Consider the following 22,790-nt stretch of genomic DNA (forward strand, 5'->3'; position numbering starts at 1 on the left):
CATACACAGGATGTCAAGTTGAAATTCGGATTTCTCACTCTTCATTCAACTGAAACGGCTGTCTGTGTTTTTGTTGAGAGAGTGAAATCTTACTTAGACAAAAGCAGTTATGTTGCGGCTGTTTTTCTTGATTTCAAGCGTGCGTTTGACACTGTGAATCATCTTAAGCTCTTGTCTAGACTGTCAACATTTAACTTTAGTAATCACACCGTTAAATGGATACAGTCTTATCAATCAGATAGAAAACAATGCGTGCAAATAAAGAATAGCAAGTCACCCTATCTTTACTGTGCGCAAGGTGTCCCTCAGGGTTCAATTCTAGGCCCCCTGTTATTTTCACTTTATGTAAATGACTTGCCCAATGTGTGCAAAAATGTGGACACGATTATGTATGCTGATGATACGGTAATTTTTACACAAGCCAAAACTGCTGCTGATGCAGCCCATCGGCTTTCATTGGCATTACATGATTTACAAAAATGGCTGATTGACTCATGCCTGTGCCTTAATGTTAAAAAGACCATATCAATGTTTTTTAGTAAACCTAAAACAACCGCGGCTGCAGTAAAAGTTTGCCTGGGTGCACAAGAACTAATTAATGTTGAGGAATTTGAGTATTTGGGAGTGCTACTAGACTCAAAATTATCCTTTAAAAACACGTTAAAAAAGTAGTGAAAACTGTAAATGTTAATATACAGAACTTTAGACATATCCGCACATCATTAACAGACACAGCAGCGATTACATTCCTGCACTCTATGATACTGGCTCATATTGAATACTGTATTACAAGTTGGTCCTATATGAGCTTTGCTGCTATTGGGCCAATTGAAGTGTGCTACAAAAGAGCATTGAAAATATTAGATAAAAAACCTTTTTCATATCACTGTTGTATATTATATTATTTAAATCTTCCTGTCTAATATACAAAGTTATACATGGTCTGGCGCCTCCACCAATGAGTGATTTTATTAAACAAAAGTTTAGCAGTGTTGCCGGGTCTCGACTGACTCGATCCACTGTTAGAGGTGATTGTGAACTGGCACCTTTTCACAGATGCTCTGTCATATCAGGGAGTGAGCTTCTGGAACAGTCTTCCACTGTCAGTGAGGGAAGTACAAGTCTCCTCATCTTTGAGAGTCACTTAAAAGGGGCGGATGAGGGACACACAAACATGTGATCATGTTTAATAATCATGCTTTATATTGGACGTGAAAAAGAGTTAGTGTAAGACAAATTGCCAGGCAACCTGTGCAAACATCTTGTAATCAGAAAAGGTTTCTCAGAGGCTGAAGGTGCTGCACGCTCAGTCTTTCTTTTTCCCCTCCAAGGTCTCAATGAGGTTGCTGTCCTACTTTGACTCTATAAGTGACGCCATAAGTGAATTTATTCTGTATTCTAGGGGTAAAAGAAAAAAAGCACACTTATTTATATCGATACCATAAAAACAAGTAAAGTCACATGCCTGCTTCCACACACCTGAAACTGTTGTAAAACTCTGCTGTGGTAACAGACCTACTGCCTCATATGTTTCCTACTTCTACTGTTAATTTGCTCTTTTGTTTCTATTGTTTGAGAGCAAATGTGAAGAATGCTTGTCGCCTGCATTGTGTCGAAATGTAAGACGGTTTTATAGAAGAGAGCGTGAAAGGTTAATTTTCTTTCTGCTGTCAGGGCAAGTTGTTCTGTGTTTTGGCAAGGCATCTGTGAGGATTATGAGGGCATTTGAATAAGTCTGAAAGGGATTTCAGGGGAAGAAGTCACCATGGAAACCATTTGATTTTATTTTTCTGAGCGTGCTCTTGAGTGAGAAATTCCAGCAGCTGTTTGCTAGCATTTGGTCCTGTTTACATTCACGTTGGTGATGAGAAACTAAACCTGCATCACTGTTGTTGTCTTTCTGCCTTTTTCTACATGTCGCTCTGTCAGTATGAAGAATGACCAGAAGCAGAAGTGTGTGCCAGCAGATGTACAGCAGATTGGTTTCGTATTTGTCCCCCAACGCAGATTGTTCATGACCAGATCATCGGCTTCACGCAGTTCACATGTGTTTGCCCCAAATGTTCCTGTTTAACTATCTATAACCCTCCCACCACCCATCTGTTTTGCCTCCTGTCACCATACCTCTCCTCTGTTGTTGTTTTTTCTTTAATAATGACTCTTCCTGGTGCCATCTTGCTCTCGGTAAACATGGATGTACCGAATGATGTCAGCAGGAGTTTTGCAGGGTAGCAGAAGACAGAAGAGGGGTTTCTCTAAGACTTAATTCACTAGCACCAGCATTTTTGATAAAGTGGCCCTGTTGGCTGTAAGAGCAGAAGCTTCGTCTCTGTCACCAGTTTGGCACACAGACACTCATACATTCAGGAGCTTCTACTGACTGTATCCATTCCTTAACTTCTGATCCCCATTCCTGTTGTCTGCAGTGGAGATTGATGTGTTTCTTATGAATTTATTTAGAATTCACAAGACTATTTTAGGTGTGATGTGCATGAAATAAATACAGTATTTTTTATGCAGTAAAGACCCTGAAGGCTGCTTAACCAGACAAAAGTGAAAAGTAATGGTTGCTCGTGCTCCTCAGATTGCTCATAAGATATTAATTAAGGGCTTTTCTGTTTCTGATTACTGCAGACTGTAGGAGATTTAAAACTTATATTAATGAAGCTCATGTGTGTGCAAAATGTGGAATGATTAAAGTGTTTTTATCGATTCTAATAATAATCTAATATCTAAACTTCTATCAATTAATTATATATTTCCATTGTGTATTGTAGGATATGCATAAGAATCATTTGAATCATGAAAACTTAGTGGTGATTTCAATCCATCCAATTCAGTTTTATTTATACGGTGCCAAATCACAGCAACAGTCGCCTCAAGGCAACAAAAAGTCCCTTTTAACATAAAGAAACCTCCTGCAGAGCTCAGGGAGGGGAAGCCATGACCGGTTTAGGTGGTGCAGAGGGAGAAAAATCCATCCATGCATCCATCTCCAGTTTTCTCCCACTCCCATTTTAGACTTAGACTTTAGACTGTTTTTCCCAGAAACATTTTCCAGTTCATCTTAGCGGAGCTTGAGGTACCTCCAGGCCCTATTAGTTATATAATCTCTTCAGGGAGCTCTGGGACTATCCCAAGATCTCCTCCCATGTGGGTGTGGCTGGAAATCTTCCAAAGGTGAGATACGAAGCACCCAGTTTACATTCTTGTACCACCACAGCTGGTGACTTGAATTGAAGAAGGAGCTGCTTTACTCCAAGATTTCTCCAGATACGTGAGTGTTTTATCTTTAAGGATGGGTCCAGCGAAGAAACTCATTCTTTGGGACTCTACACAGTGGTCAGTACCATAGAATGAGTTTCTTGGAAGCAAGTGTCTGTGCTTTCTGGTGCTGAGTCTTATTCTGGCGAACCCAAAGTCAGTATAAACAAAAAAAGCCAAACCAAAAAAAAATTTAAAATGTCAGGACCTGTTAGCCTTTACAGGACTTTAAGGCAGATGATGTAGAAACATGGCCAACAAAGCTCATGATAGAAGACAAATGAGGTCACACGGTGGGGAAAACATCAATCCTCAACATTTTTAAGCTGATTTGTTGTCTGTTGTGGTTATTTTACTTCTGTGGGTTGCAAACATCACTCATTTGGCATTTTCTCATGTTTGACTGTCACTGTATTTAGCTGGCAGTCATTACGTGCCAAACAGTCCAGCAATACCTCACTGAACTGATGTTGAGATGTGGTGTGAAAGACAGCAAACCATTTTCTTGAAAAGACATTCAGAAAAAGATTTTATTTCCCTTTATTTCTTTATGAAACTAGTGAAAATACACTCCCCTATTACAGCACCTCTAAAAACTCAGTCCAGCATATTCAAACCCCGAGGAGGCAGCAGAGCTGACCACTGCCCCATCACGCCAGCCAAGCATGTGGGAACAATAAGTTTTGGCTGTAAGGAGTCTCGTATAAGTAAGGTCATCATGCAACTTCCAAGAGACATAGTTTATGAAATGGCACATACATTTTTAATTTATATTGTAAAAAATTATTATCTGGTAATACAGCCCCAGTGGCCTAATGGATAAGGCACTGGCCTCCCTAACCAGGGATTGTGGTTTTGAGTACCATCTGGGCTGGGAAGTTATTTTACAAAATATCCTTAGGGATTAATAAAGTATTCTGAATCTGAACAGTCTGTGTAAGTGATGTTTGGCTATCTGATTGTGAAATATAGGTGTTGTAGGTGTGATCCACATCTACCACACTACAGTGATTTTAGCCTTGTCGGGTTCTTTTAGACCTCGGTATGACATGTGGTCGGTATGAAATGCTGACAGTCACAGAGAGGAAAAGTTATTTTTCAGTTGGCATACAATTTACATCCATGCGTGATGTAACATTTTAATAAAGTTCAGTTGTGTCCAGACTGATGTAGTATGTGTAGAACGGTGACCTTTTGAAGATGCTATCGGCCACATTTGCATATAGCTCAGAAAGCTCCTTGAACCTCGATCTGGTTTCCATGTTCTTATCTTAAACATGGAGTTTGCGCGTGACCTTTCATTTCTTTTCATTGAAGGCTCTGTGACCTCAAGTGATTTTCAGATATTTTGTCCTTTGGAAAGCCTGATGATTACTGATTAAAATGTCAAAAAGACCATCCTGCCCGGCTTTCTGGAATGAATATCTTTATTCCTCATCTCTTTTCACTCTCCCTCTATCAGCCTTAATTGGGATTACAGTGCTAAATCTTTGCTCTGGCCTTTTTCCAGCCCTTCAGGTGATCTCACCTTTCTCTCTGCTGAGCTTTAGATAATTTAGCTTTGTCGTGGACAGTAACAGGCCCGATGATGGGTGAAGGGTGTCAGCATTCCCCAGGATATACTTCCTGCTGATCGCTCTCAGATGGATGTGAGCGGCCAGCTCAGGCTGAGAGCCAGAGCAGAGCTGCAACTATTCTGGCTTTACCTCAGGCAGTGAATAGTGTCCCTGTCAGCGACTGCATAAAGTCGGCTATCAAAGAGGGAGTAGGCTTAAAAGGAGTGACACACTGAGAGCTAAATTAGGTCTAGAAAAAAATGCCTGTAATGTAATAATACAAGTGAAATTGTGTTTGATGAAGAGCTTTTGTTTCATGCTCTTAACACCTGCAGAGTTAATGACATAATGGGTCACCCCATCCAGGCTGATAGCCATGGTATTATGTTGACGAGGCTCGGAGATGAAACTTGACACAGAGGCTGTCCGCTCCGCTCTGATCGAAATGACTGATCTACCCCTGCTTCACTTTAGTGCATCTGACAAGACGAGTCACACCAGCATGGTGACTCAGAGCTGACGGAGCTGAGTTGCTTGTTGGTTGTGGTGTATGGAAAATACCAGCTTTGCTGTGTGTCAGTAAGAATGAAACCCCCAGGCTGCATCCAAAATGATGTCACCCACTGGTTTCTGTTTTGAAACCTGAAATCTTGTGTTTGGGCTCCTGCCATGTGGATTCATTTATTTATATGTTGAAGACAGTTCGAATAGGAGGCAACATTTGAGAGAATTAATCGTGGTTTACTATGACAGAGAAATTAATTAATGTATTTGGTGATTAAACTCCAGTGATGCAAGATGGCAGAATCAAATCCAAGTGGTGATAGGACCCCTCCGGACGCCTCTGGAGTCTAGATGCTGGAGCTGGTAAAGATGAAGATGGACCTCTAACGCAGCAATGAGGGAGGGGGTGGATTGCATGAAGGACAGTCTTAAAGGAAAAATAATCAAAGAGCTCTAAGAGTTAAAGCGCACAGAATGGAGCCTGCGGAGGCAAGCAAGAAGATGATTAGACTAGAGTAATGATGTCAGTATTGAGTTTGACAGAGTGGGAAAGTGGAAGTGATGTAAAGAACAGACTAGCAGCCAAACAGCCAGGAAAGCAGGCAGATGAGTGATTACAGACCTTCCTTATTGAACTTACACATAAGCTTCAAGTTATTAGCTAAATCACTCAAAATCCATTTCTTTTGTGTGTTGATTTCATGAAAAACGTAAACGGACTCTGTTTTCGGTTTGCTTTGCACTTCAAGCTTCACTGTTGCTCACTGGTTGGTTAGCAAATATTTGCGGGTAAATTTGTGTTTTCCAGCCAAAGTACTGCTGCTGATCACTGCTAGTGATCAAAGAAATCACGAGGAAGTTTTTGGTGCAACGTTTTTTTGAAACTGATTTCACCTACTGACAGCCAGCAACCTCTCATCAACCAGGGGAATACGTGTTTTTCCCTACATGGTAGCTAACTGGTGTCCTGATGTCAAATTTTTAGTCATAGAATTTTGCTTAAATGCTCTAAAAAGCACAGACAGTGAAGTCCAACAGACACCTGGCACCTACAGCAGCAACACACCTGTCAATCAAGCTAGCGATAGTTAGCAATAGTTATGAAGGATGGAAACCAAAACTATCCTCAGGTCCTTTTTTTTTGCAATGACATTGGCAGTTTTATTTATAAAGCACATTTCATTACACATAAACTCAATGTGCTTACATAAAACTGCATCATGCACATGGAGTAGGTGAGAACTTTTGGACCCTTGAAGGGCTTTTAGTACAAGAGGTCATTTCACCGAGCGCTTTCACTTTCAGCAATATAACTTATACTTGTTCTTGGCCGCTGTGGCGTTCCTCAAAGAAATAGTTTGACATTTTAGGAAACACCCTTGCTCATTTCCCTGCAAGGCTTTGGATGGAAAGGTTGATATGACTAAATGTAAATATGGCCTACCAGCCATGAAATTATTCTATCATCATATCTCGGTTAGATTATTCTGATGAAAACACAAATGTTAAAAGGACAAATTATGCTTGGTGGACACGTTTTTGGTTGGTGCTTTGTCATCACCATGATGTTGCCAGGCAACCTGTGGTGGCTAAGCTAAGCTAATCACCTGCTGGCTCTGACTTCATTTTTAGCTTGCAGAAATTACAGTAGTTTAATATTCATTTTCAAATCTCAAAAGAATGGCTAATTTATCTCTTTCTCGAAATGTGAAGTCTCTGCTTCAGTGCAACTTTTTGAACTATTGCTAGCATTTGATATTGCAGCAATGCAGAGCTCAGAGGGTTTTGTGGTGCTGGGGTTTTCTGGAAATCAGTCGGTGTCATGGATATAATGCGGGAAACTCATTAAGCTGGAAAAATATCCCGAGTGGGTTTTCACTCAGCTCCGTCTCTGTGAAGGCAGAACAAACACGTGAGGCTGTCAGATAGACTCCGTTTTTTAACACACTGCAGTTTCTGCCTCTGTCTGCTCTCCGTTAGACTTCGAGCTGCTGCTCCTCAGCTCATTTCTGTGTGGAGTACTGATGAGTTTCTCTCGTGGGAGAAGCTGCAGAGTACACAGCTCTTTTCGTCTTTCTCAGATTCTTTCTGCCCTCACCTCGTCTCCTCATGCTCGCACTCGTTTCATCATTTAGTCATCAAGATGTGCTTCAGCGTTCTGCCAAGGGAGGCTAAAAATGGCTACCACCTCTGACTAGCTGAGAGCTATATGGTGCTCAGGCTGCAGGCAGTACTAGTAAAGTGAGAGAAAAAAATGCAACATCCACTAAAATGTGAGTGCACCTTCTTACTTGTTCACTCTATGTTGGAGTGTGCTTAGTGAAGTTCCCTGAGGGGCCTATCCAAGTAAACTAACTGACCTTAAGTACTAAACATTTGTCCCTCTTGTCTCATTACAGTTAGCAAGAGAATGAATCTTCTCTATGTCATTAGAATTAGTGGTCAATAGCATTGATTTTACACAGCTGGTGAAGAAGAGACAAAAACAAGGCATTTCTTTTATATTCTGGACCGTTACAAAGACAGACTCAAGCATTACCTGTCACATAACATTTACAGGTCTGAACAGCATCGCATGACTGCACCAATATATTATCACTAGCCTTTCTCTCTTTTTCCTCCTGCACTCTCTTCAGATATAGCAGCTTTGCTAACTGCTGTCTAAGCTTTTTTCAGAGTCTACCTTCATTTTTCCACTGGAAAAAGCTTAGACATAAGATGGTAACACTTTCTTCCGTATTTCTACACAATCCCACTATGGCACACTTTAATTTGCATTTTTTTTAAATAATGCTTCATAAATGTGCTATATGTAGGTATATGCTATACTCTGGGAATACATTAGTTGCATCAATTACCTTCCCAAACACTCAAGACAATGTTTGACATTCAACCAGCCACACGAGAAGCAGCTCTCTGCTCTGCATTGCTTAAAATAGTGTCAGATGAATTTTTTAAGGAGGTCACCTCCAGCTGCACAGAGCAGATGAGGGCCGCAGGAAGTCAAACACAAGAACAGCTTTAGAGAATACAAATACTTCACTTCCCAAATGTCCCAGGTATGATTTGAATCACCCACTACCCTAAAAATGAATTACCTATGCAAACCTATGATGCTAGCTAGCTTGAGGTGCTTTACCCTGTCCAGGTGAGTTGCTCACCTCTGTTTTTGGTGATGCCTGCTCTGTTCTGTGCTGTGAACAGAGCCAAACGTCCAAATATAAATCAGTGGATCTTTAACAACTGTACAAGTTTAGGTGTCCATTTTCTACAACTGTTTAATGCACATGTGACACTCTTGTGAATACCGCTTTGCGGCTAAACTGCTCAACCACCGTTGGATATGTCCCGTTGGCCCTCAGTCCTATCCTGCCTGCCCAGTGGCCTTCCACTCTGCTCGTTCTTGGATATCACTGCCTGGCCGTGGTGTTCAACAAAACAACCTCAGTACCCTCAAACGAGCTACTACTAAGGACAGGACTCCTCGGACTCGGATGGCCTTATTTAATGTTAGGTCTCTTTCTAATAAGGCCTTCCTCTTAAATGATTTTTTTCTCTCCTCGGGTCTGGATGTTTTATTTTTGACTGAGACATGGACCTCTCCGGGTGAGTTCATCCCCTTCTCTGAACTTCTCCCTTCTGACTGTGCCTTTTTTAGCTCACCGAGGCTTACTGGTAGAGGTGGTGGCTTAGCCTCGGTTTTTAGAAATAAACTTGAGGCACGGCTGCTACCCTCCCCAACCTATTCTAGCTTTGAAGCTCAGCTATTGGAATTGACTGGTCCTCGAACTACTCTGTGTGTTGTGGCTTATCGTCCGCCTAAATATCATAAGATGTTCATTTCTGAATTTGCTGATTTTTTGGGTTCTATTCTTGTTAAATATGATTCTGTAGTTATTTCTGGTGACTTCAATATTCATGTTTGTTGTATGGATGACCACCTGTCTAAAGATTTTTCTGCACTGACTGACTCTTTTAATCTTACCCAGTGGGTAAATGAACCTACTCATGTTAAGGGTCACACCCTTGATCTGGTTTTTTCATTTAACGTGGATATATGCATTAAGGAAATTAGTAATACTGGACTTTCTGATCATTCCCCGGTCATCTTTGACGTTGACCTGGGTATCACTGACCCTTACTTGGAGGTTCCTCTCCATCCTACTCGGACTATTAACGCCGATACTGTGGTCAACTTCTCTACATCTTTTGTTAATTCTTCATTTAATATGTCGGACTGTTTTATCCCACACACACTTGAGAATTTTACCAATACTTTTTTAACTACATGTTCCTCGATTCTTAACACTATTGCACCTATCAAACACAAACGCCCCAGAACCTACTCGCAATGCTGGTTAAACGACTCTGTCCGTGTTCTACGGCGTTTGTGCAGGCGCGATGAGAGGAGGTGGAGGAATGATAGACTCCAGTCATCATATGACATTTTACGTATTAGCCGCTCGAAATTCCAATCTGCTGCCAGAATGGCTAAAGCAGCCTTCTTCGCTAAGATTATCACTTCTAATGGTGACAATCCTCGCATCCTATTTAAAATTTTTAATTCAGTGGTGAATCCTCGTCCCTCTATGCCACTCTCGTGCTCCCCAGGTCTCTGTGAAAAATTTTCAAACTACTTTCTAGATAAAGTTTTATCTCTTAGATCTACGCTTCCTTTGGTGGCTGACAGTATGTCTAATCCTGACTGTTCTGCTGCCTTACATCAATTTGAATTAATTTCACTTCCCACTCTGAAGCGTATAACTGAGAAACTAAACAATACTAATTGTGTACATGATGTCCTTCCATCTCGTATAGTCAAGGATTGTTTTAATGTAATTGGACCCTGTCTATTGTCTATATTGAACCTCTCCTTGCTTTCTGGTTATGTACCTTCAGTTCTTAAACATGCTTTTATTCAACCCGTTTTAAAGAAAAATAACCTGGATCATAGTGATTTTGCCAACTATAGACCGATTTCCAAGCTTCCTTTCTTGGCTAAAATCCTTGAGAAGGTGGTTCTACTTCAACTGCAGACCTACCTGGACGAGAATAATATAAATGATAAATTCCAATCAGCCTTTAAACAACATCATAGCACTGAATCAGCGCTGCTTCGTGTTTTTAATGATCTTTTACTTATGGCTGATAATGGTCGTCCTTCTGTTTTAGTTCTATTGGATCTTTCATCTGCATTTGATATGGTTGACCATAACATCCTAGTCGCAAGATTAGAGCACTCTGTTGGCATTAAGGGCACTGCCTTGGACTGGTTCAAATCTTACCTCTCCAATCGGCTTTCTTCGGTACATCTGGCCTCATCTTCCTCTTCCCCTGTACCTGTTTGCTGTGGTGTCCCCCAGGGTTCTGTGTTAGGCCCGACCCTTTTCTCACTGTATATGCTTCCTTTAAGCGCTATCTTTGAGAAATACCACATTGCTTTTCACTATTATGCGGATGACATCCAGATTTATTTTGAGTTACATGATGATCTCGCTTTATCTTTAAATAACTTTCGTGAGTGCATGAGTGAGGTCAAGAAATGGCTGTTGGCAAATACTCTTATTCTCAATGAAAAAAAGACTGAAATCATGATTTTTGGCAGTAATGCCCTTCGCGCCAAACTTCAAGATGCCTTTGGCTTTCTTACTAGTTCTTTCTCTGATACTGTCAGGAATCTGGGTGTCTTGTTTGACAGCTCCTTTAAACTTGATAAACAGGTGTCTGCTGTTGTTAGATCTAGTTTTTATCAGCTTCGTCTCATCTCCAGGGCCAGACACTATATCCCGTATAATGACTTAGAAAAGCTCATTCATGCTTTTGTAACGTCAAGACTAGATTACTGTAACTCACTCTATTCTGGTCTCCATGCTACCCTTCTACATAGATTACAGACAGTTCAGAATGCTGCGGCACGTATTCTAACTAAAACCAAGAAGTTTGACCATATTACTCCGGTTCTTGCTGAGCTGCATTGGCTGCCTATCAAATACCGTATTCAATTTAAAATTTTGCTGCTTACTTTTAAAATTATCAATAATACTGCACCAACCTATCTTAAGGAACTTTTAAACCCTTATGTCCCTGCCAGGGCTTTAAGGTCATCCTCGCAGTTATTGTTAGTTCAGCCCAGATCTCGGTTGAAATCTAGAGGCGATCGATCGTTTGCCTTTGCTGCACCTGAGTTATGGAACAGCCTCCCGATTGGCATTCGGGAGTCTGATTCTATTTTTTCTTTTAAAGCACGCCTTAAAACTTATCTTTTTGAACTTGCCTTTTCTACCCGTTAAATGCTGACTGTTAACTGCGACCTATTGCATTAACTTTTTACTATTCCTTCATTATTGGTGTTCTCTATCATGCGGCACTGGGTCTGCTATAATCTATGTGCTGCAGTCCATTTTATTAGTGGCTTTCTACTGTGAACATTGTCTGCTGTTCTTATTATATTTGATATTAATGCTCTTAACTGTATTATTTTATTGTTTTTCTGTAAAGCACTTTGGTATGCCTAGGCTTTTAATGTGCTCTATAAATAAAGGTTGTTGTTGTTGTTGTTGTTGGAGCAGTTGGATGGTGTTGACTTTGTAATGAAGACAGCTTATGTGTGCTTTTTTGGCAAAAATGAAGCAATAATATAGGATAGCACAAATACAAAATTGCACCAGATAACAATGCTTTGTACGTGTAGAAAGAAATGCATAATAGTTTTACATGGGCTCGTAATGAAAATGCACCAGCGGGGTTTAAATGCCATGTATTAATTTTTCTGGCAAATAGGCTGTTTGTAGTCCTCAGATATTAATATACATGGTGTGTGAATTTGTCAGCAAGAGAGTTTTAAATAAACCACGACAGACTTGGGCTGTGCGTCTGTGCTCTGTAATTATCCCCCTGACAATAAAGGTAACTGAATGTAAATCTTCTTGTGTAGTATCGCTAAGCGCTAAATGGATATTGACTAATTTTAGAAAGCTGACTTTTTCACCTCTTCCTCCCACTCGACGGCATCATGCTTCACTGTTAAGGGACCACTGTTTTATTTTTCCAGTTTTATTAAAAAAAATCTGTAAAATTCAAATTCAGAGGCTGACTTCCAAAATCCCCTGAGCTGGCCAGCTAATCCTGTATTTAACTGTTAAATTTGCATGTTCTCTTCCTTCTTTCTGCCGGCCAGCCTCCCAAACAACAGTGCTCCCTCTCTGTCCAATTATACTAAGAGCCCAATGCTCACTGAGAGCCAGTTGCACCAGCTTTCAGAGGATCAGCACAAACTGGCAGCAGAAATGACTCTGTGTGCTCTGTGTATTATGTATATATGTGTGTGTGTGGAGCTGGGTGGCACTGGTGTTGGCAGGAACTGGTGTGAGAGATTTACAGCTGAAGGCAATCCTGCCTGGCCGTCCTTCCAATCTGTTTCCCTGGTAACGGTTGCATTTCGGAAGCTGTCGGAAAACGAGGGGGGGAAAATGCTCTACTGCCCAAACTGGGCAAACTGGGAACAAGATTTTATTTATGAGATTGGACAGGATGCACGAAGCCCACATGGAGGATAATTCAAGCCACCGAAGCTTTGCTTTTAGAGAGAGACTGAAGAAAATACCTCACGAGAGAGCAGCACTGGGTTTCTGAGCCAGGATTGGAGTGTGTAAATATTATAAATCAGCTTCATTAATATTGTAACATGATTACATTTGGATCTCATTTTTAATTATACCACCGGGTTGGTTGTCGAGATTTCTAAGACTGAAAAACTGTGAATTTAGGAGAGCGAAGGTGCTTATCATCTTCCTCAATTCCAAAGTGCCTCACAGGGTGCCATCAGTGTGGTGATCTGCTTTTTCAGTCCTTTTTAATTTCTGCTTTGTTGTGCATGCTATGATATTGTGTGTGAAAAGCATTTATTGTAAGGCTGATTGTAGTGTGAACGTGTGTTCACTTTACCAGCTGAACACATGTATAAAAGCTCCCTGAAACCCATGCTATGATTACCAAACAGGAAAGAAGCTGATGTGGTAGTTAGCATTTTTTACAGGTGTTGTGAGAGGAGAAAAGGAACTACATACAACTATAACATAAGACTAAAAAACAAACTTTAGCTTCCAAGTTGGAAAGATAAAAATTGAAGACTCTCTGTAAAATATCCCACATGGTTGTCCAGTGTTTGACTTAATGTGGGACTGCAGAGGATGGAGTGTGATAATTACGTGTAACATACAAGACTTTGAGATGAGCTTAGCCAATTAGCAGCGTGTCCCAAATAGTCTCAGACAAACACACTCTTTGATTAATTTTGTTGATGTTTTCTGTCTTTTTTATTGTTACTGCTGCTGCATTTCTAAAACACAGATGACACACAAACACAGAGAAAAGTAACAATGCTCATTCTGCAAAACAGGACATTGATTAAAATACATGTTTATGACAAGCTGGTAAAGGTAGGCCCGAATTTACTGTACCAATGCAGTTTTATTGTTATATAAAATATTACATACATATTACATGCTGATTAGAATCTACAGAATAATTAGTATATTACATAAACAAATAAATGTATAGGAGAGTAAAAATGAAAATATCTGACTGTGAAATGCAAGTACAGTGTTTGAGTACATGTACTTCCTTTGTATAATGAATTTTTGAAGGGCTTGATCTCATTATTTGCTCATTATTTGAGTTACTTTCAGGGCAGCCTGCAGGAGTGTGATGACCTGGGTCTATGACAGGCACTATTTGTTATGAACAGACTGCGTTTCTGGAGAGCTGATTAGGAGCGAATCCATGAAGCTCTGCGTGACATTAGAACTTGTGAATTGTATGACCATGTTTCCAGTTGTTCATGTTGATGTCCCAAAGACTTCCATTTTTTTGGAAATGATCAGGTTGTATTTCCATGATAACTCCATTTAGTCTTAGCAGCAGACTTTGAATAGGACAGAATAGAAAACCATCATAAAAATGCACATCAGGCAGAGGTTGTTGCAGTATGAGCTTGTTTCTAGGGCACTGCAGTAAAGCAAAATAATAACGCTTCAACTCATCCCCCTGAATCTTATTATACAAAAACATCCTTTTTATTTGGTTACAACAAATTAAAGTTAGCCAGTGTCATTTCTTTTTTCAAATCACCATCAAATGTCTGTATCGTATATACAAAATGTAATAAAAAAGCAAATTCCACAACCTTTCATTTCGGCGTTGTACTGTGCAGAGGTGTAATGTGGTTCTGGGTAACTGCTAGAAGACTATAATGTTTCCGAGAATTTAATTTCCATCAAAAACACGACTTTAGGCAATGAATCAAGCATTTGACTTGTAAATGAAAATATGAGATATCATAAGAAAGAAATGCAATGAAAAGGCCTTAATGTCATTGCATGCTTTTGTGCCTTAATAAGATGCTTTAATGTACAATTTGATCACTTGAATCTCATCCCACTGCTAACACTCTCGTTCTGTCACTCTGTGTCCTGCAGATGGCGCTCCACTGAGTGAACTGTCCTGGTCATCATCCCTGGCTGTGGTGGCCATCTCGTTCTCGGGTCTCTTCACCTTCGTCTTCCTCATGCTGGCCTGCCTCTGCTGCAAGAAGGGCAAGATTGGCTTCAAGGTGCGCCTCTCCATCTGCTTCCATGTGAAATATGATTACATCTGAGGCATAGAGTCAAAAATTAAAGCATGAGTTGGACTCTTGCATAGAGATGTGCATGCTTGCTTTCCCTGCCCATAAGTGTTACTGCAAATGGCCTAAAAGCAGAACATTCCTCACAGTTTGTTTTTAGATGACCATTATCGGCACATACTGTCTTCACCCACTTATACTCATATTGAAGTGGAAAGAAGGATAAATAGCACACAGAGGTGGTATTGTCCGTGTCTGTGGAGTGGTCGGAGGCCTGCAGCTTTTCAGAACCGTCTTGTGGCTGATGTAGACCCCGTTTCTGAGCAAAACGCTGAAATGGGTCATGGCACCCGAGAAAATAGGACAAGGAACAAGGAAGATGGTGTGTACAAAAATACTTGAATATGTGCCCTTATCTGCAGTTATTCTGTTTTATTGTGAGCTGAGTATCCTTTTGCAGCTGTGCTGTAAACAAGTATATGGTTGTTTACAATCAGGGTTTGAATGAAAACCTGCAGTATGTGCACTCACAGGTCGTAGCAGGTGCCTTCATCTCTGTATTTTTCCTCTGGACAGTCTCACCAGCAAGAAAATAACAAGAAACAGAGGGAGGTTGTTATTTAACTGAAAACTGTAAGATAGACTTAAACATTTAACAGAAAATTAAATAGAAAATAACAAAATCCACAAGGAAACTGTTTGAAACTAAGTTAAACTTTCGGATCTGCCCACTGTCTCCTCCCAGCTGGACATGCCTTAAAACATCTCACCTAACAGCCAACCAGCAGTGCTCTGCCACGACTCATCGGGGAGTTCACTTCCTATTTGAAATGGGGGTGGGGGAGAGGGGATAGTCTACTTGGTCAGCAGCAATGCTTAGTGGTTGGTTCATGCCACATTAAAATCCATGCAATCAGGGCCCAAAGTTAGCCAGCAGAGTACTTGCATTCATCATCATTCTCACCACCTCTTATGTGTAGTCCATGAGTTTTGACCGAGGCAAGGCTGAAATGGATTGGACATGTGTCGTGGAGGGATAGTGGATAGATTAGACAAAGGATGCTGAAGATGAAGCTACCAGGCAGGAGGAAAAGAGAACACAGAGGAGGTTTGTACAGTAGATGCAGATGAAGGAGGATGTGCAGAGGGTTGGGATGGGGTCAGGTGGAGGCAGATGATGATTCTTGATCATGACTGTTCTGCTAAGTTCTACACATGATCATTTAAAACAATGAACATCAACTCAGAAATACATGTATGAGTAATGCAAATTGTTTCACTTTCTATGACTGCAACTAGTGGCAGAGAACAGCTGTTCTCCCAGAAGTGGAGCAGGCAAGACCCTCCACCTCTTTTGATTGTAAGGGGATTCCACAGGTCACCTGGTGAGAGGCAGCCTGTCTACAAACAGTCAACTGAGTGCAGTCGCTCTCAGACATGATGACATGATTTGCAAATAATGTCATCCAGTTTATAAACACATAGATTGCCAAACATGGAGCGATCAATCTGAGCCAGTCTTTGCCAACAAGGGCAGCTTGTCTGCAGACTCGGCTCAACTAGTTGGCAACTGGTTTTATACTGGTTCCTATATGAAAGCAAGGTTGCCAAGAAAGTATGTAATGTTTTAGTTAACTTGCTGTCCTACAGCACCTACATCACCTACCTGGAGTCCAGTCCGGGTTCTGGCTGGACTCTGAATGTAAGCAGTTAATTTAAATTCCTGTTTGATATAAGTCAGATTTACAATAAATGGAAACAGATTTGCAATTTTTACCGAGCACATTAAACAGACTGGACCCTGTTTTCTCTACTGTGACTGTAGCATTACACTGACATCACCATGATTAGTGAAGACATGGCCTCTTCTCATTGGCTAAAAATTACTTGGTAATCATTTCCTTTCACCTAATAGCATGTTCACAGTCCAGGTTTAGCATGTTAGCTTTAACTAACACTTATGCAAAAAATTCTAAAATATCCTATTTGCACCTTTTTCAAAATGTGGGTGCAAAAGTTTTTGTATATTTTTTTTTCACAGGAAAACAAATATTTTTAAAAAATAATTAATTTCTTTGCTTTGTTAATACGGCATTCTCTTTGGTCTCCCACAGCAAGCCTCTACTGTGCTCCATATTAATGATTAATTCTTTACTTTATTAATTTATGTTGCATCATTGTGTAAGGAATTAATATAATTCAAGGCGCTTTAGAGGAAATTGCAGAATCATTTATGCTACTGTGAAGCTGTTGAATGAGTGTGATTAGGCCTGCCAGATAACCTTTCCTCACAGAGGCAGGGACATGTAAGATTGTTTTAATAATGAGACATGTTCGCCTTTAGGTCTCTTCTCATCTCCTTTTTTTTCACCACTTCCTCTCACTCTGGATCAGGAATGTCTGATTGCAGCAATGTTTCTAGTCATATTGCATAACATCCTGTTCTTTCTTCAGCACTAAATGCATGATGGGTTGTCAGGCTGTATGTTACAAAAACTGATTCCTAGTGAATATATATGATGTGCCTCATGTCTGGTTTTTGTCTTTGGCTGGTTGGACCACCCACTTCAAAAACCTGTCGAGAGGAGTGGGAAGAGAGGGAAGTGAGAGGGCGCAAGGGCGTGAGGAAGGGCATACCCATGAGCCTGCAGTGCATCCGGCCTCGGGGCCTCATCTGGAATTAGACACAGCTTCTCCCAGAGAAGGAAGGGGGATTTTTAGAGATAGGAAAAAACACTTTGAGGAGGGGGGGCAAGAGCGAAAAGGTCTCTGTGTTTTGCAGACAGTAGCGGGGAGGTGAGAGTCGAATTTAGGAGATTTGGTCTGCTTAAGCTGTTTGTTATCATCTCATCTAATTTAAAAAGGACACATGTTACATAGATAATTTGATTCCTGTCAAAAGAGCTGTATCAGACAAGTATGAAGCAAAATCTAAACTGAGCCACAAAAAGAAGCAATAATAATGTAATAATAATAACAGTAAACCTGCTTCCTAAATATCTTAATTTGCTGTATACCAGTCTATTAAAACAGCAGCAGTGTTTGACTCAAACAGTTTTCATAGTGAAAGTCTCTCAGTTATACAGCTTAAGGTCACTCGACCATGAATAGTTCCTCTGCTCTTCTGTTCTTAATGTACAGCTTCAATACCTCAGCGCCCTTTAATCCCTCGATCTGCTTCACATCCACAGCCAACGTCATCAAACCAGTTAATCTAACAAGCGTTTTTGTTTAGACTGTCGGAGGAAGCCCACAGGCAAGTTTCACACATGGAACATGATCCACAGCAAGGGAATTTTTAGAAAACCTAAATAAGTTATAGAGCTAGTCAACTTAAGTGTAGACTAAGGTCAGTGAGGTCAAAGGTTAAAAGGCAGAGAGAAAAGCAGTGAAAGGAATGTCCTTACAAGCGTTGTGTTAATAAAAAATACATCTGGCTGTTTTTTTTTTCTTGGTTTTGTGGAGAAGGGGACTGCCCCGCAGATGTTCTCTGGATTTTAGTAGAGAAAGGAAGAGAGCGAGTGATGTCACACATATAGTATGTGAATACCCCCCATCCCCCCACCTCTACTCCCTCACCCTTCATCCCTCCTCCTCCTCCCACTTGTATTTTTCTCTCTCACACATTTTTCTGGGGGCTCAGTTTCTCCCCTCATGAGATAACCATAAGTTCAGTCCCACTTGTGAACTGGGAGATACTGCTCCTCCCTCTTCCTCTGTGTCCCCCCCTTCTGGTTCTCCCTCCATCCCCAGTAATCCCAGGGACACTCAGTGGTCAAGCTGCAAACCTTTGTCTTCCTTCTTCTCTGTGGAGCAACAGTGAAACTCTCAGTGCAGCATGATGAAGCCTTTTGCTGCAGCCGCTCTTCCTGCCACTGCCATCATCCTGCTGCCCTCAACCAATGGGAGCCGTGAAGTGGGGCGGGGGGGCACTCAGTGTGTATGTAAGGGGGAAAAAGAGGTTGAGATGCTGTAACCCAAATTTGAGGGCATTTGGGATGTCATCTTCACCTGCAGATTTTGGGGAGAGGTAAGCTTGCAGATGATGTTGTAGAGAATTTATTTTTTGTTACTAAGAAGGAAAGTTTAAAGTAAATATTGGAAACAGACATTTTGCAAAGGAAATCCAAAGATGTTGAGAGGTTTTCTTTATCTTAACAACAAATGCATTTGTTGTTAAGATTTTTCCCCTTTTATTAGTTTTGATTTTTTTCATGAGTCAAGCAAAGATGACATTTCTATAAAGCATGATGGAAATCGTGTGCTGCTTTTATCTGTTTCATACGATTGCAGAACCTTTAGGTTTTGGACTCATTACAGGACAAAATTTGTGCACAATAATGAAAAGTACACATTTTTTGCAGCCATAGATTAAACACTTTGACTGCAGAACTCACAGAATGGGATGCTTATGGTGTTGTGTAAATGCTGTTGTATGTGTATGCGTGTGTGTGCGCAAGTCTGCAGTGACAGTGTGTGTGCCAGTGTGGAAAGTGTGGAGAGTGAAACCACATGTTGAATAGGAGGGCGAGCAGGGCCGTGTGAAGATTTGGATCTGAAGAAGGGGGGGTGCACTAATATGTGTGTGTGTGTGTGTGTGTGTGTGTGTGTGTGTGTGTGTGTGTGTGTGTGTGTGTGTGTGTGTGTGCGCACCCACTTTCTTGGGGGACAGACAGGATGAGGCATGAGATGGAGGTGTTTATGTGTGCATGTGTTTGTGTGGGTGTTTCAGAGGGCCGCAGAAGGTCAGTCTTTTCCAGCGATGGGACACCGCTGCTTTCCAGCTCCCATCTGAGAGATTTTATTCTGACATCCGGTGTGTGTGTGTGTGTGTGTGTGTGTGTGTGTGTGTGTGTGTGTGTGTGTGTGTGTGTGTGTGTGTGTGTGAGACCACCTCCCTCCCCTCCTCGTTCATTGCTTCATCGATGTGTGACTACGTTCAGCAGACGGAGGCTTTCACCAGCTCCTAAATGCATTTTTTAAAATTGAATTAGAAACAAGACCTGTGACCTATTTTATGCAACATTCAAAAGAATATTAACAGCCAAAGTGAGCTAATATTTAAAAAATGTGAATCTGCTCCAGAATTTGATGGCTTTTTCCTTTGACGATGCCATGCCTCTCCACCAAGTTTCATAAAATTCAGCTTTGCAGCTGTTGTGCAAAATTGTTCAGCCCTGGCAGAGAAAGAAGCCCTTTTTTTCTATCTTTGTTGTTAGTTTGTAGTACAGCATTTATTCTTCACATTTCTCAATAGTGGTTTAGAGTGCAAGTTGATTTTTAGTATAGTTAGTATTATAGAGTCTTCACTATGTTCATTCATACAACATTTTTACAAATGTGGGCACAGTTTTTCTTTGTTTTTTCTTTGTTAACAATTTAAAACAAGTTACCTTACTCATCTCTTGTTTTCAGCTTCTTTCAAGTTCAATTTGATCTTTAACCATGTTAAAGGATCTGTCTTGCCAGGGATGTGGGTGTGACACCAACCTCCCTAATCCACTCGCAGATGCATTGATCACTCTGCCTGCTGCTGTTTAGGGCCTGTGAAGCAGAGGGATTGTCTAAATTGGTAGTAAATCACGTTAAAAGACCCCCTTTGTGCCTTAGTGTTTAATAAATATGTTCATTGTCAATTTTGCATGAAAATTTAATTTAAAGAAAACCATTTTTTTGTGGAGTGAAAGTAAGACAGCGAAGCTCTCGTCTCCAGTCTGTCCTCTACATGTTTCCAAAACGCGTAAGTCATCAAGCTTATCTCAGAAGAGGATTGAGATACATGTAATCTTAGAGCTAATAATCTCTGGACATTCCAGACTGGCTTTGTTTACACTGCGACTCTCCAACAGTTTTACAAACAGCTCACAGAAATGCAGAACCGAGCCAGGACAGCTTGTTTCAGTTTATCTCAGCTCTGCTTCAGTGCTTGTGCCAAAATATCATCAACTTTCTACATAACCATACATCAGTGCCACAATAATCAGGGTTAGTGCAAACAAAAACAACAAAAATCTCTGTTTTCTGTTGTTGAGGGTCAGTGATGATAACGGAGGATCGCCCTGGCCCCTCCCCTCTCACAGGCCTACAGCAGCCTGATTGAACTGTATGATGCAATCCAGCATGGAAGAGTTTGTAGTGCAAAGCTACAAAGTTAAAGGTGCGAAAGTCTTGAGCTTTATATTGTTCTTTATATTTTATTATAAAGGAGTTTGTCAGTCAATATTTGGTATGAGCACCTTTATTTTTCAGCCTGAACTCTCTTAGACAAGCTTTCTTGGAAGAAAGGTTTTAACAGGAAGAAACCACCAAGACCGACATTCTTCCTGAAATGGTTAGGCACAAGGAATGGGCTGATAATGACTGAAAAATCAAAGTTTAAATCATGAATCATTAGTGAGGTGATGCTGTTCCATTTCTTGACAGCAGCTGTGTTTGTTCAGATTAAGGTTCAGTCTGCTGCGACGACTACAACGGTAATGTTTCTTGTTGCACTCATGGGCTGTAATAAACCATGAGATATATTTTGACAACACATGGTCTGATGCGTACAGGTGTGAGGTAGTTTCAGTAGGTTCCCATATTATAAAAATGGTAGTTAATTGAACTCAGGTTGAATAATGAAGTTGAGAAAAAGTTTAAGTTATAAAGTTGTTGTTTCTTTAATAGATTTAGGAGTCTGCTCATCATTTAATGTGGAAGACTTGTCAGCTCCCACTGACATCATTGTAATATAAATGCACAGGGCCAAAAGCTGCAGTGTTTTCATTGGTATGAAAGAACCCTCCATGCTTTGATTTAACATGCATTAACACACAGCAAGTTTCCATCATGAATATTTTCCTCAAATTACAAAACGGCGGAAGTCTCTGGAGAATTTTCACTTCTAATGTGCGAGTTGCATTTTAAGGAGCTGACTCTCAAATTAAATGCTGTTTAAGTTTGAAGTTGCATAATTATTGAAATTTTACTCTGCACTGTTTTACAGTTTTGAATTTTCTTTTTTTTTCCATGTGGGAGCAGACTCTTCATTAGCTTGACCTTTGACCTTTTGTGCATGTTTCCTGGCATGTTGCAGGAATTCAAGAATGTGGACGGGGAGGAGTACCATGCAGACATGTCCACCTTGGCCTCGCCGGCCTCCCAGGGTAGTCCTGACGTCTACATCCTGCCGCTCACTGAGGTGTCCCTGCCAGTCGCCAAGCAACCAGCTCGATCAGGTGAGTTCAGCTCAGTTTAGCTGAGCGAGGGCTGGAGCCAATCAGCTGGACCAAACTTTCCCTGCAATTCACCTAATGCAAGGGTATCAAACATAAGACCCGGGGGCCAGAATCGGCCTGGCAAAGACTCCATTCGACTGGATGGGATTGGAAAATTGGAAAATATTTCAGTCTGTTTGGTCAAAGTGGGTTGACCTAGACTGCCATCTTTAAACTACAGCATGTTTAGTGCTCGATAACAGGAGGTAAATTAAGCTAAATAGTTAAAATAACTTCTCTGGATTCAAAAAAGAACAATTTTTATCTTTATTTTACTTTTAGGAAATCTAGCGTTGATTCCATTTCTGAACTGAAATAAAACATGTTAATGTTTGTTTGCATGCTGATTACTCAGCTGTGTTTTTTCTTTACAACATACTCGTGCTATGGCACTCGTCTCCAAGCAATAACTCCAACAAACATTAAGAAGCACAGTGCAGAACAGAAGCCTCTGTTTGTGCATCAGGAGCAGCTGGCTGTTGTGGTTGAAGGTGACTGCAATCAGGACACTGCTACAACTAATTTCTCTGCTGCTGCTTACTTCATGCCTCAAATCAAAAGGGTGGATGTGGCTTGTGGTGCCATGGC

General features: G+C 40.8%; 1 protein-coding gene across 2 annotated transcripts in view; it reads left to right on the forward strand.

Moving 5' to 3' along the window:
• The window catches only part of aatkb (apoptosis-associated tyrosine kinase b), a 70,541-nt gene that overhangs the window by 25,264 nt on the left and 22,487 nt on the right, over positions 1–22,790 (forward strand). Inside the window, exons 2-3 of one of the 2 annotated variants that reach the window (XM_085467012.1) lie at positions 14,801–14,934; positions 22,022–22,163. In XM_085467012.1, the coding sequence (XP_085323138.1) occupies positions 14,801–14,934; positions 22,022–22,163 (276 nt within the window). Of the gene's footprint in view, positions 1–14,800; positions 14,935–18,755; positions 18,977–22,021; positions 22,164–22,790 lie in introns of those variants that run through there. The other variant, XM_085467013.1, reaches the window with a different exon arrangement.

This window comes from Copadichromis virginalis, linkage group LG8 (assembly GCF_057382275.1).
Source record: "Copadichromis virginalis isolate Kocher_CV1m ecotype Utaka linkage group LG8, C_Virginalis_male_GT1.1, whole genome shotgun sequence".
Taxonomy (NCBI): domain Eukaryota; kingdom Metazoa; phylum Chordata; class Actinopteri; order Cichliformes; family Cichlidae; genus Copadichromis; species Copadichromis virginalis.